The sequence below is a fragment of the Salarias fasciatus genome, chromosome 9 (genome assembly GCF_902148845.1).
Source record: "Salarias fasciatus chromosome 9, fSalaFa1.1, whole genome shotgun sequence".
Classification (NCBI taxonomy): domain Eukaryota; kingdom Metazoa; phylum Chordata; class Actinopteri; order Blenniiformes; family Blenniidae; genus Salarias; species Salarias fasciatus.
Window position 1 is genome coordinate 14,064,080 of NC_043753.1, and position 18,769 is coordinate 14,082,848.

At 41.9% G+C, this 18,769-nt stretch overlaps 2 protein-coding genes across 6 annotated transcripts; both read left to right on the plus strand.

Annotated features, from left to right (window-relative positions):
- The first annotated feature begins 655 nt into the window (after positions 1-655).
- Positions 656-13,370, plus strand: nup58 (nucleoporin 58). 5 transcript variants are annotated; one of them, XM_030099800.1, is made up of 14 exons: positions 656-1,028; positions 1,681-1,847; positions 1,951-1,983; positions 2,075-2,350; positions 2,543-2,711; positions 2,818-2,883; positions 3,036-3,210; positions 3,567-3,646; positions 3,851-3,969; positions 4,189-4,271; positions 4,456-4,657; positions 9,741-9,824; positions 10,540-10,638; positions 11,793-13,370. In XM_030099800.1, the coding sequence occupies exons 1-14, from the start codon at positions 949-951 to the stop codon at positions 11,960-11,962; spliced, it is 1,803 nt and encodes a 600-aa protein (XP_029955660.1). In that variant the 5' UTR covers positions 656-948; the 3' UTR covers positions 11,963-13,370. The 5 variants fall into 5 exon arrangements, with proteins under 5 accessions (XP_029955660.1, XP_029955661.1, XP_029955663.1 ...); XM_030099801.1 differs by lacking the exon at positions 9,741-9,824; XM_030099803.1 differs by lacking the exons at positions 10,540-10,638; positions 11,793-13,370 and adding an exon at positions 10,057-10,208.
- Positions 13,371-14,818: 1,448 nt separating this feature from the next.
- On the plus strand, positions 14,819-18,345 carry ropn1l (rhophilin associated tail protein 1-like). Its single transcript, XM_030100078.1, has 5 exons — positions 14,819-14,949; positions 15,678-15,801; positions 16,374-16,535; positions 17,152-17,327; positions 18,252-18,345. Exons 1-5 carry the CDS (start codon positions 14,819-14,821, stop codon positions 18,343-18,345), a joined length of 687 nt encoding a protein of 228 aa, XP_029955938.1.
- Positions 18,346-18,769: the final 424 nt, after the last annotated feature.

Sequence of the window (18,769 nt, forward strand, 5' to 3'; positions counted from 1 at the left end):
GCTACCATGTACAGTTTCACTTACCAAGTTTTTAAATGCAAATCACACATCAAAATACCTTGGTAAGGTTTTACAACTTAAATTACTTTCAACTCAAATTAGTGAAATAGACCAAATCAGAAATAATAAAACATGTCCTGACAAAATTCTTACTCATCAAATTTATTAAACAGACACTGTCATTGAAGTAGAATATCCAGCTTTGAGTGTAATGGTAACGCAAATGTCCAAACATTAAAACAATGTGTAGAAGGAGCAACAATATAGCGGTAACTAGAAATAAGTAGATATCAACTGTCTGTATCGCACGAGTTTGATCTGATTCTGATGTTATAAAAAGTGATATATCATGCTTCCTTAAAATATGCATCTTTTCAACCTTTTTTCTATCCTTGAGGTGAGTTTTGATGTGATCATATTAAAAACAACAAACACAATTATTTTAAAAAATCTTTTCTTTTTGTATTTAACATTTTCTTGGTGGTTTGGTGGGCTGTTTTTGGCCCACGGGCCTCCATGAACGTGGAGGTGTTTTATTTTGAAACAGCAAAAATGTAAAAACACTACAACAGTACTCATGCGCAAATCGTCACGCGACTGAAGAGGACGACGGGAAACGCAGTTCTGATGTACCCACAATGCACTGGGAGTTGGGAAGTAGCAGGCGGGCAATAGAAAAGTAACGGCATGCGCTATACATCACATCACGGCTTTTAGCAAGATAAAACGATCTAAAAGTACGAAGTGAGGCGTTGGAAACACGACGACGTAAAAACGGAGAGCTTTACATTCACGTGAAGGAAAATGGACCAGGTTCCAAACATGTTTTGAAGGATAACAGCGCCGCGTGCATCTAAGCTAGCCTGCGCGTTAGCTGCGATGCTAGCTTGCCCTCGTTTTTGTGAGTGGCTGAAGAGTAGTTAGTCGAGTGTGTGCCTTAAACCAGAAATGTCCGGCTTTAACTTCGGATCGGGGACTCTTGGTTCCACCAACCCGGGAGGCGGGTTTGCGTTTGGGACCGCAACCAGGTAATGACAAGCTTAAGCCCGGACATCTAGCTAGTGTTAGCCTAGCGAGGTGTAATCTGCAGCTTGGCAGACAACTCAATCCTGAGTTTGTGCACTGTTTATCTATTTACAGTAACAAGGTGAACACTGTTCAGTGAAAGATCGTTTCAAACACATTTTCAACAGTGCTCAAAATCACCTTATTTGTTAGATTGATTCTGTCCAGCAGTAGAATATACTTGACTGTATTTGTGTCCAACTTATTTGCTTCCTATAACCGTAATACTAAACAATATGTGTGAGATTGATGAATATTTGGCGTCCAGTCCGTTATAAAGCGTAGTTTTCCTACTCACTTTCAAAAATAAGTTGTCACAGTGTGTAAAAGAGGAATGTATATTACTGCCCTCTTTCGAGCTTTCATTCACTAATTAGTACTTTTGGATTTTAATAGTGGTGTTCATAATATGCAAGTCAATATTACTTTATGCTTTACAATAATAAATACTGTGCATTATTTTGTATTCACAGTTTATAAAAGTCTAATATCACAGAGGTTGCTTCTTTAACAAACACAAAAAAATTGAAATAAACATGAATGAAACTCCTGATGTAGCAATTTGGAAGAACAGTGAATTTTATGACTGACTTTGCTTGTTGTTTTCTCTTCAAGTGCGCCTCCAGCCAGTACTGGCGGCTTCTCTTTCGGCACTGCTCTGGGCACAGCAGCAGCGACTCCCAGTGCCGCCACCACCAGCACCACCCAGTCGCTGGGCCTCGGAGGCACTCTCTTTGCTCAGAAGCCGACAGGAGGATTCTCTTTCAATACACCTGCCTCAAGTAAAAAAAATAAACTCTTGCAAGCAGTGAAATTAGATTCCTAATTAATGTGTTTGGAAACATCCCATTCACTGATGTTGCATTATTTTTTTTTCCTATTTAGGTGCTGCTGCGCCAACTCCTGGCCTCACATTAGGTTTGTTGCAAATACTTTTTTTTTTTCAAGAAAGATTTTGGGCAGCTTTTGAAAACATTGTAATTTTTTTCCACCCTCCCTCCTCTCGCAGGTGCTCCAGCTACTGCTGCTGCGACCACAGGCTTTAGCTTGGCCTTCAATAAGCCCACCGCCTCAGCAACACCCTTCTCCCTCACCACCAGCACCACCTCTTCGGCAGCCCCTCCCGGTGCCGGCTTAACATTTGGTTCTGTCCTGACGTCGACGGCCCCACAGCAGCCCTCTGCCTCGGGTTTCACCCTCGGTCTGGGTGGCACAACAACCACTGCAGCAGCCTCAACCATCCCATCGCTGGGTGGTGGGCTGTTTTCTAACACTGTATCCACAGGTGAGATGCGCATGAATTGCCAGTACTTGTAGAAACATGAGTGGTGTTAACAGCAGACGAGCAAAATTTAAGAGTCTGTTTAGTTAATCTCCAGATTTTGAGGGCAAATAATTAGTTCTCTATTGAAAGCCTTGCGCATAAAGAAATGAAGCCCTGTACTCTGCTATAACCTTTGTTTCCTTGGTGTTGCAGGTCTGGGTCAGACGGCTCTTGGAGGAGGCGCTGGCTTAACGTTGGGCTCGCTGTTAGCTACCTCGACTGCGGTAACGGCTGCCCCCGCTCCAAGTGTCGGCCTGGGTGGGATCGACTTCAGCACGTCCTCCGAGAATAAAAGTGATGCATCATCTGGAACCAATGCACAGTACGGCCTTTCTGCCGCTCTTCTATACTGAACATAACTAGCCAAGTGTGTCCAGCTCTATCCAAAGCATGACTTGTAAAACAACTCATTTCTCCTTCTCCCTCAGGGACAGTAAAGCTTTAAAAGATGAGAACCTACCCCCAGTTATTTGTCAAGATGTTGAAAACTTTCAGTAAGTATTGATTTCATGTGTATCTGACAGTTTTAATTTACAGGATTTTTCCAAAATTTCTTTGGGCTATCTGAAAATCAATCAATGTAATTCAATTCCATAAAGTCACCTATATCATCTTTATATGATCTTTTTTTTATGTCCTTTTGCAGGAAATTTGTAAAAGAGCAGAAACAAGTTCAGGAGGACATAAGCCGTATGTCATCGAAGGCTATTTCCAAAGTCCAAGAGGACATCAATAGCCTCAAACAGCTTCTGTCTGTGAGTGCCAGCGGGCTGCAGCGCCAGGCTCTAGCCATCGACAAACTGAAGCTGGAGACCGCACAGGTAGAAACCAAATATACTCTGGAACACTTTATGAATCCATAATAATATGGTCAGGAGATCATGAGTACATATTAGATGGCATTTTCATCCTCACACCCAGTCAAGAAAGAAATGGTTGTGTGCTTGTTTTATATTTCATCCACAAATATGTGATGTTTGGCGTGTAAGTGGACATGAACATTAGATGCTTTACATTCATGAATGAATTTGAATAGAAATTCAAATGAGAGAAACTTGTTCATCCAGGTTATTAACTTATTGTAATGCATAAACCTCTTGAACTGCTTGAAAAATGATCCTTCAGGCGTGTAACTCAATCTGTCTTCTGGAAATTGACTCTTCCTTTTTCTTTTAAGGAGCTGAAAAATGCTGACATAGCACTGCGAACACAAAAGACGCCTCCCGGACTGCAGCATGAGAACACAGCTCCTTCAGAGTAAGGATATTCCTGGAAAAAAACTCAATCAAAATGTCTTTAATTTCCTCAAAGCCGCTTTCTATCATGCTTTTGGGAGTTGCAAGAGGCTTCATAGCCTGTTACACAACCTTTCCTTGCTCTTCATGTTTTGTGTTGTGTGTTGTTTTTTTTTTTTTCCTTGAGCTGGTAAAATCTAAATCCGTTGTCTTTTTGTGTGTTTAGTTATTTCCGGAGCCTGGTGGAGCAGTTTGAGGTGCAGCTGCAGCAGTACCGGCAGCAGATAGAGGAGTTGGAGAATCACCTGACCACACAGAGCAGCGGCTCCCACATCACACCTCAGGGTAGGAGCCACCTTCTGACTTCACGTTGTCTCTCTTTGGCCTCAAGTCAGCGTTAATCACTACGCTAAAAATTCTCGGCACCAAAAATATTTTAGTTACATTTGAGACCAAGAAAACTCACATTAATCCAGTTTTCTCTTTGATCAGCGTTTTACACGATTGTTTTTATGACCGTTTGTCAAACGTGCTCTCAGCTCACAACACTCCTCATGTTCCCAGATCTGACCTTGGCCATGCAGAAGTTGTACCAAACATTTGTCGCTCTGGCTGCACAGCTTCAGTCTGTCCATGAAAACGTCAAGGTCAGTATTTCTGTCTCCTATTATGTATGGAAGTTGTGACTGTTTTGAAGTTTTGCTTACCGGTTTTCTGAGACAATAAAAGATCCTTTTTCTCAATTTAGATGTAAAATCATTAAAACCTGTAATGTGTCTTCAGCGTATTTGTTGACTTTGTCCTCTCGTCTTTTGTGATCCTGTGTAATAGATTTTGAAGCACCAGTACCTTTCATACCGCAGAGCCTTTCTGGAAGACTCTACGGACGTCTTCGAGTCCAAACGTGCGTCGGCCCGGAAATGGCAGAGCGTGCCGCGAGTCACAACCGGGCCCGCCCCGTTCTCCAGCGTGCCCAACGCTGCAGCCGTGGCCATGGCCGCCACGTTGACCCAGCAACAGCAGCCAACTCCAGGTCTGACTGCCTACAAGTTCTAGAAAGTTCTCCTCCTCTTCACCTTGTTTCAGGAGAAACGAAAGCAAATTAGGGGTAAACGGCAGATCAGGCGGGGCTTTAAGTAACAAGAAGGTGATTAGAAAAAAAAGAAAAAACAAAAGATGGCCTTAGCTGGTGCTAAGCTTACTGTAATTTTAAAAAGAGAACACAAATTAGTTGCATAATTTTGACAGTAAACCTTTTGTGCTGCCTTACCGTCTTACTCCGACCCTCGGTGGGGGGTTGGGGGCGTTTCGTTTCTAACACAGTGAGGGTATTTAATAGATGACTCCAGTGCAAAAAGACCACCGGGCTCTGGTAGGGTTGGTACCTTCGCTCCTGCTCTTCAGGCCCTCTCTGATATTCACGTAGGTTTACTTAGAACCAGGATCAAGGATTCTGGTTTATTAACACAGGCCGGCTACTGAGGATTGTCATATAGTGGAAATCTGGTCATGAGAAAATTGCCGTGACTTTTTCCCCCCCTCTCCTTTTTAGATATAAATAGTAACCATACTCTGAATGATCAGTACAGGTATGATGGAATTGTAAATGTTTGGACACTAGAGTCTGAACAGTCAGTCCTCCGGTCAACAGGTTGCCGCACTCAGAAGCCAGACTCTGAAACATGAATACAGTGCACAGATTCTTGCCAGTAGTCCAGATTGGGACGAGATGGAACATGTTGGAGAAACCAGGCTTGAAATAATCAAAGATGTACATTAATGTGAATTTTTTAAAAAAAAAAAAAAAAAGAATGCCAAATCTATATACTGATTAGAGAATACATGTGATCGATCGTTATTTAATGACTGTAAATTATCTGATAAATTATTTTTCTTCTGGTTAAATAAGTATTACTTTCCACAGTATTAATAACCAGCATGGAAGAAGACTGATCTTTATGCTCCATGTTTATAATTCAGATAAAGTTGTCAAGACGTGTTTATTTCAGCTTACCCGACACCAAGACTTCATCTCTGACCACTCAAGGGCACACACATTCAAATCTATCCAACCTTTTACTACTAAGACAACAGTCGTGTCACTTTTGGTTGTTGCCACATCTCTGAGGTGTTAAAAGTTTTCAGCCTTTTTTGTAGGCTTTGGTTCGTAGGCCACTTTACTGGCATATCAGGGCGCCATCGTACGACGAACAAACTAAGCTACTGTGTATATTAGCATGTTTCTCCTGTCTTTTGGTTCTTTTTCTTGTAAAGATGAACACGTGCTAGGCAGGGCTGCACGATAAATCACAATCTGAAATCACACATACACGTGACCGTGAGAGCTGCATCACAAACAAATGCCGTTATTTTCCTTCCCGAACTTGTGCCCAAAAAAAGGTGGGCATCCCAGAGAATTATGATCTCAATTTTAAGCAAAAAAAAAAAAATAAATAAATAATAAAGATTTTTTTTTTTTTTTTTTTTCCCAGATTCGTGCAGCCCTAGAGCTAGGTAATACTTGATTCAAAAGTCTGAAAGCAATATCTCATCTGGACTGGGTGATAAAGGTTTAACCATTCAGGTTTCATTAACAGATTTCCGCCGCAGACATCAGAAGTGCTTTGACTGTTATCAGATCTGCCCGTCGATTAACTCCACTAATTCAGCTTGGCTTCTTTCTTTTTTTTTGGTGTAATTGAGGAGTTGTCGCTAAACTTATTTTTTGTGCCAAATTGCCAATGAATACCAGTCCATTTCTCCATGAACTTACTGGTGAGGAGGTTGGGAGGGGGACTCATGTGGTTTAAGTGCACGCCACCTCGGTGCCTGCTCATTCATAAGGCCAAATATTGGATCGTTCTTTTTTCAGTCATCTTTTGTGTGTGAGGTTAGCTGTGCTAGCTGCTAAAATAAGCTGTGTGAAGGTATTGATTCTGATTGATAGATTAACCCCAGATTTTTTTTTACGCTTAGTTGCATTATTTATTTCTGATAGTATTTAGAGAACTTTTGATCTATTATCTAATGTAGGTTGAGGGTGATGCGTGCTCTGCAAGAACAGAGAAATGAGCTCTCTCTCACTGGGCTGAGAGGAAATATAACTAACTTTGTTCAAGCTCATGCAGAGTTTGCATCCTCCTTTTTGTTCAAGTATTAATTTACTTCTTTGATAGACTGAACCTAATGTTGATGCACTTATCTACTTATTTATTTAGTTATTTATGTGCTTCGCCTTTACTGCGGTTGGAATATTGGGCGATGGTCAGTATGACAGCACTTTCAACACCAACCGTGCTGTTGGCTAATGTATGACCCGTAAAGCAGTCAGAGGCGGTTGATTGTGTCGGCCCAATACGACTCAGATTTGTGCCTCTATTACACGAAGGTGAAAAGGTGCCAAAACACTCAGGATGGAAAACACAAACAGTTTAATTACCTGAACTGCAAACTTGAGCTAAGACTCTGCTTTCCCAATTACTGTCCTTGGGGTTGGAAGTGGAAGCAACACTGGTGACCTTGTGAATCATCCCTCTTCATTTAACGCCGGCCTAAATAAGCAGTGTGTGTTCAAGGCTTGAGAGCAAAAGAGCTGTCGTCAATCTTTCGCACGGAAGGTTTGTTTGCATAATTGATTGAAATGGTGTACGTTATCTTTTCTGTTCGATAGAAACGCATCCGGCTGGTTTGGTTAAAATGAGGCCATACTACTGTTACTTAATGAAAACTGTTTCACCCAAGGGCTACTGCCAGTGCAGCAGGGCTGGATGGATCCTTTCACTTTCAGCTGCTCTCGCGTTGTTAATTCAGCTGCCCTCCAGTTGTGCGGTTTTCCTATCTCGTGGAGGCAAATTTGGTGAATGATTCATTTGCTGCTCGCGCTGGACCATGACTACCAGTGAGACATAAGTGTGCCAAATTTAATGTGGATGTGGTGGCATTGAGTGCCGCCTGGTTTGAAGTTGAGTGTGGCTTTTATGGTACAATGAAATTTTGCCGCTTGATGTAGATAATCGTCAGAGTTCAGAAGTGTCGGCACTTTGAAAAGTAATGACAGGGATGCAGTTTGAAGTGATGACAAATGAACCGGGGTTGAGTCGACCTCCACTCACCTGTATGCTGCTACTGAACCTCAGCCCAGCCTTTCTGCATCAACCCTAAAGTCAGAATGTTGTCTGGTGAATTTGTGAAGTTTCCTTTCAGAATATCTCATCACGCTAAACCCTCTTTCAAGATTTTTTTTGAAGAAATAAGGGGGGAGAAGTATTTATTCACCTATTCCATTGTAGACATTTCTATAAACAGTGGTTTCATGAAGTAAAACTACATCTTAATGGAGCATGGGAACGTTTTGGTTTATTCCCATATAGCTGACTGAGTTTTGACTGTCAAACTGCTGCTTTGGACATTCCAGACCTCCGTTAACCTACACCGAACCTTTTGTAGGATTTACAGTTTGGGGTGAGGATAAAATTTTTTTTTCTTCTTCTTCTTCTTGTTCTTCTTCATTAGAATTTGAGGCAGATTCAAACTGCAACACTCGGTCTTCCACAGCTGCACAGTAACATTTGGTAAAAGATTGAAGGATGGATTGTGAAGGTCATACTGGATATTAAGCAACCTTATTACTATCACTGATGGATGATATGTATGCAAATGTTTTTCTTTTTGTTTTTGTTTATGTCAATGCAACAGCAGGAGCCTCCCCGATTACCTCCTTTAATTTAGTGTTTTAATAATAATTTATAGTATTTTAATGGTAGGAACACTATTAGCTCTTCAGTTTAACTGAGGAGCTTCACTTGAAGTTGAGTAATTGGGTCTGAGTGGTTTTGATTGGTATAGACTCATGTGAATGTCTCTCTGATATATTTACGGTACATCCTGCTTTGGAGTGATTCACTTGTTTGCGCTTTTCGAGAGGTTATGTACTTCTAACATGTCTTTTGGCACCGCCAGGATTTGATAATCAAAAATCCTCCAAGAGAATCCCTCACTAAAAACTTCACTTTGAGTGAAACGACCTTAAATTAACACCCTGCACCCCACATGCGGCTCTGTCAGGCGACTCCCACAGGAAAACTCCACCACATCCCTGAGTTGTTTATTTTTACTAGTTTACACTGAACGGCAGCCAATAATGCCACTTTCACTTTTCTTATCCAACTCCAGTGCTTTAAATTGTGCCATAGTGTGTTTAAACCTATCTATCCAATGCCTGTTGATATAATATATCTAATATATATGGTGTGCCTTTTAATCTATATTCAGTAATTGTGTGATGCTTATTTCCTTTTTTTTTTGTTTTTTTGTTTTTTTGCTAGTTCATTCACTCTCAAATCTTGAAAATTTGGAAACTTGTCAAATGCAGTAGCAGTTAGAAATTAACAGCCTATTCTGTTCCAAGCTGTTTGTTTGTGTTTTTTTTATGTAAGTGGAATTGCATATTAAATTGACAATAAATCAGTTTTTAAAACCAAAAAAAAAGCTTGTCCTTGTTTCTTTTCGAGTGAAGTTGTTATAACAACACAGACCGATTGGAAATCTCATAGTTAAATTACATTCAATCAAAAAAAAAACTGCATCAAGAGAAAAAGACAAGTTTCTGAGTGAAAGAACTAGCAATACTTTTCCACCCTTCAGTGTAAATTAAGTGTAAACCGGGGGCGTCAAACTCATTTCAATTCAGGGGCCACAAGGCAGCATGCTGAGATATAAATTACGGCAAATTTTAATGTTCTTTTCGCACAAACGTTCTTAAAATATTCACATGTAGCGTTCGCCTTCAAACTAAAATGACGTAACCAAATCCTGTCAGTTCAGTAACTGCAGTTTATGCAGCATGACAGTTTCCACAAGCAGTCTTAGCTTTCATGCTATTGCTATTTCTCAGCAGTGAGGTTCCAGCAGTGCCTTTACGCTGTAATCCAGACTTCATATCATATTCTCTGTGCTTACAATCTACATGACTGGTAGAAGTTTAATTCTTTCTCCAAATTGAACATATTTAACAGTGCTCTCACCATCTTGGATTGTGTTCTGACATTTCTGAGACCAGAATCTTTTCTGGGTAACCCTCATTGATTTAGGAATCATTTGCTCTCTCTGTGCCTTAGGGACCCAGGCACCCTTGGGGGCAGGGTTTGGAAACCCCTTTGCCTCTGCGGTGGGCAGTAGCTTGGGCTCTTCCGCCCTCGGAGGTATCACCTCAGTGTTTTTCAACATGAACGTTCCTTGTAATTTTGCACTTCCCTTGCTTAGTTTCCCCATTTCCTCAATGCTCCCCGGTCCTCAGTGTGGAACAGGCTTTTTTGTTCGAGGGTTGCAGCTCTCGGTGTGTTTGTGTCTGAGAGAGTGATACAGTTGGAACTAAGCTGTATTTTTTTTTTTTCCTCCCCCCCTCTCCACTCTTTTATTTCTTTCATGTGCAAGAGGTCAGGTGCGTTCACACCACATAAAAACTGAGCCGAACCTCGCCGTGGGTCACTTTATCTACCCTGACATGTGACAAGCCGGGTAACTTTGGGCCAAAACATTTCACCTGGAAGCTAAACCGACACCATGTGGTGCGAGAGCAGCTTTCCACGTCAAACGGCAAATCCACTTGACGGCGCGGGAGACAAGTGGTCTGAACGCACACGATTGCGGGCGTGTTTTGTCGTCGGTGTGTTTGGTAACCTGTCATCTCTTCCTCCCTCTGGCCTTTGCTTTGCTTCGCAGTGTTAAGTCTTGTGTTCCGCAGTATCCAATCAGAAGCAAAGCGTTGTGGCAATCAGCCTTTTTTGTTTTTGCACGCTTTCTGAGGCGTCCCTCCCGCGGCCTCCCACAGGCACCGCTGCTTGTGTGTGTGTGTGTGTGTTTGTGCGTGTGTGTGTCTCTGGCTGAGTCTCACTCCCGTGTCACTCTCTCCCACAGGTTTTGGTGGTGGGCCAGGATTTGGTGGGGTGGGCACTGGGGGTTCTTCTTTTGCCTTCTCCTCCACCAGTAAGCCCACAGGAGGCAGTCTGAGTGCAGGTACAAACATGCTGTATCTACGATATGTAAACCCACTCCTCAAAAAAACAAAAAAAAAAACAAATTCAATTTGGTCTTTTCAACTACAGTCCTCTAAATATGTGAAATCATTTGCAATTTCCTAGTTTTCTCACATAAGTCACATCCTAATTGAATAAATATTCAGTGCTGTTGAAAAAAGTAAGTGAACTCCTGTCAAAGTCTTCAAAGACAGCAAATTTATTAGGAGTTGATAAATCTTGAAACAAGCCAGATCCAACGTGTGGAGCCACTGTGGCTTAATAAAACAGTCATTTTTTAAACGGCGTAGGCCTGCAGTCAATAATCATGAGCTCCGTTAAGTTGGAAGAGGGCAGAAATCCTTGTTAACATTAGATATTTAGCATTTCACAGTTCGACAAAGTGAGATATAAGAAGGGAGTGGACAGTGATGCTAAAGTCACAAAGCAGGATGCTCACTGCAGAAAGAAAAAGCATGTTGGCACACCACAAGACTCCTGGGAAAATGTGTTAAGGAATGATGAACACAGAAAACTGGCATTGAAAAATCCACATGAAAACATGATCCCAAGGTGCACGGAAGCGGCGGCGTTGTTTGCTGCCGTGCCGCCTTGGCCCATCGTTGAGGGAAACGTGAATTTCCAAGTCAGCAGGGACATCCTATAGGACAATAACAGGCCGACTGTTCACCAGCTGAAGCTCAGAAGACGCTGCAGCCGGACAGCCACTCTAAACATCAAAGCAAACCTACAAAAGAATGGCTTCAAACACACCAAGTCCTCCGTTCAGAGTGAATCCAGTGGAGATGCTGTGGAGTTTCCTAAAGTCAGCCAGACGTCTTAAGAATACGGAAGAACAGTCCAAGAAATCCTCATTGTGCGGTTTTGAAGTGATTTCTACTAACATTACTAAAAAAAAAAACAAAACATGGATTCACTTACTTTTCCCAGCATCACTGTTCATCCCGATGCTAATGGGAGTAACATCACTCATGCATGCAGTAGGACACGTTTACTGCGGAATCGCTCTTGAAATCTGAAGTTTTAGATGGACGAGAAACAAAAACAGTCCTCCGAATTCTCCCAGTACCTGTCCCCCCTGTGGAAATCCCTCCGTTTTTCCCTTCTCTGATGTTCCGTTTCTTTCCGTTTTAGGTTTCGGTAGCAGCAGCAGCTCAGGCTTTAACTTCAGCAACCCCGGCATCAACCCGTCGGCCGGCCTGACCTTCGGCGTGTCCACCCAGGCCCCCGCCGGCTTCGCCACGGGAGCGCCCCTGCTCCAGCTGAAGAAACCCCCCGCGGGCAACAAGAGGGGCAAGAGATAGGAGTGGGAAAGGACACGAGCGTGTGACACAGCCGCTGAGCAGCTTTTAGCGTTTGGAGCAAGCGAGGCAAAGGCCTCCCAGAAGCATGCAAGCAGCACCGGAACGCCCGACGAGACTGGAAAAACCTTCCGACTACAGCACAGAGTTACTGAGTAAATACCACTGGGGGAAACGCTTTCTTCAACCCACCAGCACCATCTTTCTCTCTGGTCTGTATTAATTTGATTCACAGCTTTCTCTTTCATCCTTCACAGTGCTTGGGTTTTTTGTTTCGGATTATTTAGTCGTTTTTATTGCCAACTGAGACAGATGTATCTTTTGAGGAAACCTGAAATTGTTTCAGGAAGATGGGACCAAACCAATGCTGGAGACAGCTGCTTGACAGAAAAGGATGAAATATTGGTTGTTTATGTAACCGGAAGTCAAAGTGTATTTGTGTTTGTCCCGTTTCTTTGCCTGCACTCTCTGATTTCTGTGCTTTGTTCTTTTGGGAAAGCCAGTCAAATACAAAGCAGCAGATTGTTAAATCGTGAGATGAGAGTCACATTATTTGTCCCTCCGCAGCTGATTTTTTTTGGGGGGGAACTGCAGTGGAGTATCCCTCAAGTTAATGACTTGACCCAAGTCTTGTCCAGAATAGGCTTAGGGAAGGTAAAGGGAAGGAAAGTTATGAGATGACGGGTGTTTGTGTAGAGCAGAGTTCCTGGCTGAAGGTGTCAACAGGCGATATATAATCCTGATTTTATTAGGCACAGGAAGGTCCGGGGTGGGTAGTCGGGGAAGTTTTATTTTTATATCAAGTAGAGGAAGAGATGGCTTTGGGGAGGGGTAGAAGGGGACAGTACCATGGGACGGTCCATTATTAAAGTCCACATAACCTGTGGTGGTGTTTTTTTCTTTCTTTCTTTTTTTTTTTTCTTCCATTATTACTTCAGTCCATCCTTATTGTTTCATAATTACTTTTAGACACTCTTTGTTTGCCCTTGTGTACCGTTGTAAGAACCTGTGATAAGAAATGCTGTGCTCTTTGTTTTACATGGCCCCATTCGGTGTTGCATTTGTTGAATCTGAAAGGGAGTTCCCAAGCATCCTCTGCTCGACTTCGATCTCATACTTGTGCTCGGAACAACTTTGCACTCGCCATTGTACGTGACCTGACAGTGATTGTGTGAATGTGCATGTCCTACTATTGCACAAGTGCAAATTTGTCTCTCTGATCTGTCATTCATGCTTCTTTGGAGCATCAGAGATGGCTTAAGGGGATATTCTTATTTTTAAGAAAGGAGGAAAAATAAAAAGTCCATGTCTCTTCAGTTACCAACTCCTGGCTGTATTGTTGTTTTCTAATCACAGTCTGTTGAAACGTGTATTTTCAAGATGCTGATTAATAATAAAATCTTCCACCCGATGTTGTGCCTTTTTATAGCGTCACTCCAATAAATGTGTGCTGACAGAATTGTAGCTGCCATGTTTCCGTAAATGATTAAAAAACTAATTCCATGATCACCACTGCACCAGCATTGCTGTAGCCTACATCTGATCATTTTTTTCTTCTTCCAAAGTGTTGCACATTTGTACAATTTCAAAGCTTTGGGCAGAAAGAATTCATCAGTGCGACGTTGTGATTAAAACATCCCATCTGGAGTAATACCTGATAATGCAAAGTACAGTATAAGGTTAAAGCAACATCCATTATCTTCAGTTATAATATGAAACAAAAGTCAACAACAGTGGTTAATAAAAAACAGCAATCATCACAAAACAGTTATTTTTACATAAAAGTTACAGTCATATCTTCCTAGTCTTTTCGGATCCGCTCTTGAACCCGTTTTGGCCCACGAGCCATAGAAAAGAAACCCTCTGCTTGTAGTTTTTTTGCTTTTAAACACCAGGGGGCGCTCGTGCTGACGTGGCGGGCGCGCAGCTCTCACGAGAAGAAGAACGCTGTTGCTACGTGACCGTTCAACAACAGCTGCATGTTGTTGTGAAGTGTTTTGTTTTGGTGTGCGTTCGCTACAGATGTTTCAGGTCGTTCTATTTAAACTCGGTATTTCTTCACCGGAGTGACCGTCCTTTCAGGTAACGCCGCAGTTTCCTCCTTCACGTGACATAAACAGGCTGAAAACTGGCTGAAACCTTTTCATTTGGATTCTTCATTCATAACCCTCCATTCTCCGTTGCACCATTTCATCATTTCCATTAAGTGAGATCTCTTTTTCCTTGTGAAGGACTCAGTTTTTTTTAAATGTCTGGAATGTAAATAAAACCATTATTACAGTTTTTTTATTCACATTAGAGATTACAGGGAGTTGTGGTTCCCCTGTTGTTAAAAAAAACAAAAAACAGAATGATTTCTAACCCCAGTATGTCATTTGATAGAATTCTATAATTCTAAGTGATATTAAATAAAAACTGAAACCCTTAAACAAATAATATACATACTATCATTACTATCAAGTCAGTTAAAATTACTGTGTTACTGTTTTTATGATCAATTGCATGCAATTATCTTAAAATTAGACTCATTTTCAGATTCTATTCTTTCTTTCTGTATGATTAGTTTGAAGATAAAGGTCTGTATGATATTGACGTTGGCTTGAAATTATTACCTGACAGTCGTTTACTTTCTTTTCAAGCCTATTTCTCTCGAACTTGTTGCCTTCAGTCCTCTCCTCAGTGAGATTGTAGCCTCAGTAGCTCCTGAAAGCAGACCTGAAGTTTCAGATGAATTGTCTGTGTGTGCAGACTTTCTACTTGCCAGAAAGCTTGTCATATTTTTTATTTTCCTTCTTGTTTCCTTTCTACAACATCCATTCTGTTAATCGGACTGCCTTGTAATGCTTCTATATTACAGCCATGCCGCTCCCAGACACGTTCTACTGTGCCCAGCAAATCAACATCCCTCCCGAGCTGCCAGACATCCTGAAAAACTTCACCAAGGCAGCCATCCGAACACAGCCCAAGGATCTGCTGCTGTGGTCTGCAGCGTAAGTCTTCATCTCTGTTGACTGTGGTTTGGCTGGAGGGCAGAGATCCATATTGGTTTGCTGTAGTCCAATCTAATTTTCTCTCATACCACCATAAACAATGTCCATCGCGTCTCCAGGCAACATCACTGCATGAGAGGCAGGCCCTTTTCACCTGTGCATGTCTTATCTTTACATTGACTGGCTGTAATTAGATCCCAAGAGGGCTTCCATGTTACTCTAGCGGTTAAACTATGTGACTCTCGTCTAACACAGAAAAATCAGGATGGAAGCCGTGGATGATATTGAAATATTAAAGACTATTTTTCATACCCCCGAGGACTGTCACATCCTCTGTTATTTCATTGACCTGTGTACTTAGGCTGTGTTTTCAGCCAACTCAATGAAGTGAACCATGCGCCGAAGCCACATCTCATTGTTTACAAGGCGTTTATTTATTATTTCTAAGAAACACATGCTCTGTTATCACAGTTCTGTCCAAAGTCATGCTTCTGCTAAATTAACTGGGGCACGTTATTTGAACAGTGACATGAGATAAGCCAAAGTACGACCGGGACAAACTGCAACAGCTGCTGATTCATTTACCTGGATGTATTAAGCATATATCACATTTTGCATTGCCTCTGTTGCTTTACATAAATAACATTCTTACAAAGGCAGTGACAACAGTGACAGGCCGCTTGAATTTATTCTGAACTCGCTAATGACGTGAATGTCTCCCCTCTCAGCTACTTCAATGCGCTTTCCAAAGGAGAGCAGCTACCTGTCAAGGACAGGCTGGAGATGAATGTTGCCACTCAGAAGACAGACACAGGACTGACTCCAGGCCTCCTGAAGATCCTTCACAAGCAGGTATGCTCTCACTATACACCTCCAGCTTCATATTTTATTTACAAGTCCTGTACAGGCTTGAAAAATGGCCTCCAATGTTTGCTCAGTGTAATTATTAGTTTATTATCTACATTTGCTGAATTATATTTTTCCTTGTGTTTCTGCATATTTCAGGGCGTGCTTCCCTCTCATAGATCATCAAAGATTCATGTTATTGTAAATCTATTTCACCTGGGGCGTTTTTCCTGGCGTATTCTGTGTGGTGGATTCATTAGATACTTTGAATAATTGATATTTTGTTAAAGGCAAGCACTTAAGTAACATTCTTCAACCTTGCGAGAATCACGCTCGTGTCTCCTGTGATATTAATAAGTGTTTATGTCAAGGAGAAGCTGAAATCAATTCAGGAAAGTTTTGCTATGTTGAAGTAACTTTATGTTTTTTGTATAATTGCTTTCATTTCAAATAAAGATTTACATATCTCCCAGATTCTTCAGTCTGGCTGATTACTTCAGCTATTAGAAGTTGTTTTATTCAGTGTTATATTAAAGTGCATGATTTGATTTTGATTTGCTTTCACCACCCAACCCCAGCTGTCCCAGAAGGAAACATGCAGCAAGGAGGAGCTGCAGACCAAGTGGAAGGGTCTGTGCCTCCCCGTGGATCAGCTGGAGACCCTGCTGTCTCTGGGCGGCTTCAGCTCAGACATCCCCTGGATGGAGTTCTTCGCCCTGGGCTGCAGCGCTCTGGGAGGGGTGAGACGTTACATAAGATCCAGATATAAATGCTAATGCCACTTCACACCGCCTCTCTCCAGCCCTAAAACCTTCTGTGGGGCTAAAGCGCAGCTGGGGATCCTCCGGCAGCGCCGCCGTTTGTTCGTCTCAGTCTCAGTCTAGTCTCCGAGTGTTCAGACTGCATCTAGACATCTGTGATCCAGGCTACTCCACCAGGGTCCCCAGGCTCCAGGAAGACTGACTGGATAAATCCTTTGCTCTGTGAATCTTTGCTCTGCTGTTAAGCCAATGATTTTGCTTCTAAGATGCAGATATAAGTAGTGACAGATCAAAGCTTTTTTTTTTCTTTCTTAAAGCATGGAGAACTTTACAGAAGATGGCTTAGTGTCTGCAGCAGCACATGCAGCCCAGCATTAATAAGATAATGTGATCAGTGTCAACAGCTTGCAATAGATGCTTCCCAGCGTTTCCACCACATGAGGGCAGTGTTGTTTTATAGCTTTTTTCTGTGTGTGCGTTTGCTTGATTGTCCTTGATCTGTCGAATGCATAAATCTCTATTTGTGAGTCTGTTTTTTTTTTTTTAAATTCAAAATCAAATTCCTGAGGCTGATTCTCTGAATACATTTTCTCAGACCCTTCAAAGTTCTCTGAAGTTTGCCTGTGAGATCCTGACAGAGGATGAGGAGGGCGGCGCTGCCAGGATACCATTTGATACCTTTGTCAGACTCTACACCTGCTTGGCTCACCTTGACGGGGACGTGCCACAAGAACACACTGACAGTTTCCTCCGCAGCCTCCAGCCACAGGTGTAGGTGACATTTTTTTTTTTTATTTGAGGCGTGTATGTTTGTGTGTTTTAATGTGTGGATTCTTCTTCTCAGCTGCTAGACATTGTGGATTTAATGGGAAATGGTAAAATGCAGCTGTTTTGTATGCATCACCAATAGATATGCTACTCAATTCTCCTTTTTTTTTCTTTCAAACAGCATAATTACTTTCCTCATTCAAATCGGTCCCCATTGGAATCATGGACATGCTTTATTTTTTACCCTTTTGTCAGTGGCAGAGGTCATATGCTAAATCCAAGTATTAACTCAGTCACTGATAGACTTATGTGAACTCAGATGACCCTCCAGCAGCTTTTGTAATCTTTGGTTTTACAAGGTTCCTTTCCATTCTTATCAGCTGATCTTTTTTTTTTTAACCAGATCAACCAGTTACCTAACAATACACACAGAGTTTAGTTGCATGAAGTTTCCAGCACATATTATTACATCCAACTTTATTGTAATTAATCAGCCTCAATTCCAGAAAGGTTTAAAGATTTGATTAAATATAAAATGCAAATTAAAAACTTGATGCAATGACTTGCAAATCTCATTTAGCATATTTTCTCCCCCAGTAAAACGTAGCAAACATATTTCACGTTCAGAATGAAGTATTTCAACAAAATAATCTCTATTTAAATTGGGTTTTTACAATGGATTTCACAGTTCAGCTGTTCCCCATTAGGAATAACTTCAGTGAAAAATGCAGAAAAGTACATTCAGAACTACTTTAAGCAGAAGAATGGCTGATTCAGTCCTGTATGGACCAACATCTCTGCCAGTCAACGCCAGTGGGCTGAGAAGCGCAGACAGTATGAGAGCTAAGCCAGGTCCCCTTAGCCTCAGATGATGTTATGAGATTGTGAAATTCGCTGTTGTGAGAATCCCCATGCTGCTGACTGCAGAGCTGCTTGCACTGATGCGCTGGTTATTCTGCCCGACAGCAACAAGCAGGCCGGCATGATTCAGGTTTCCAACTTCTACATCAGCGGGAAGTGAGGGAAGGAAAGACAGACAGCAGTGGACGATGGGAGGAAGGAAGGAGCGCAAGTACCCAAAAAAAAAATGAAGAAAAAAAATGGTGTTCAATGAATAAATGGGCACAGTAATGCGCCTTCAAGCACAGCTGTTTGTTTCATTACCAAGAAATTGGTCCCATTAATTGTTAGCGCCAGACTCAATGGCTTATTATTTGTCATTGCTCATTTGAACGAGGCCGCTTTTTAAATCAGGGTCCAATCTTTTAATGAGTACCGAGAGGCGCACAAAGCAAACCTCTAGAAAACGTCAGGTAGAGTACGCGCACGCCTTTTACTTCTTGTTCCCTTAAGCCAAAGTTCATTTATCATGCAGACAACCTGTGAGGTTGCCGCCCTGAGCAGTTGGCCTCTCGGCTGGTGTATTCATTTTGCTCAGCAGACAA

Coding starts and splice junctions, on each gene's coding strand:
- nup58 (XM_030099800.1), top strand. CDS start 949: ATGTCCGGCTTTAACTTCGGATCGGGGACTCTTGGTTCCACCAACCCG. Junction 1,984..2,074: donor AACTCCTGGCCTCACATTAG/GTTTGTTGCAAA, acceptor CTCCTCTCGCAG/GTGCTCCAGCTACTGCTGCT. Junction 2,712..2,817: donor TCATCTGGAACCAATGCACA/GTACGGCCTTTC, acceptor CTTCTCCCTCAG/GGACAGTAAAGCTTTAAAAG.
- ropn1l (XM_030100078.1), top strand. CDS start 14,819: ATGCCGCTCCCAGACACGTTCTACTGTGCCCAGCAAATCAACATCCCT. Junction 15,802..16,373: donor TGAAGATCCTTCACAAGCAG/GTATGCTCTCAC, acceptor ACCCAACCCCAG/CTGTCCCAGAAGGAAACATG. Junction 17,328..18,251: donor CGCAGCCTCCAGCCACAGGT/GTAGGTGACATT, acceptor TGCTGACTGCAG/AGCTGCTTGCACTGATGCGC.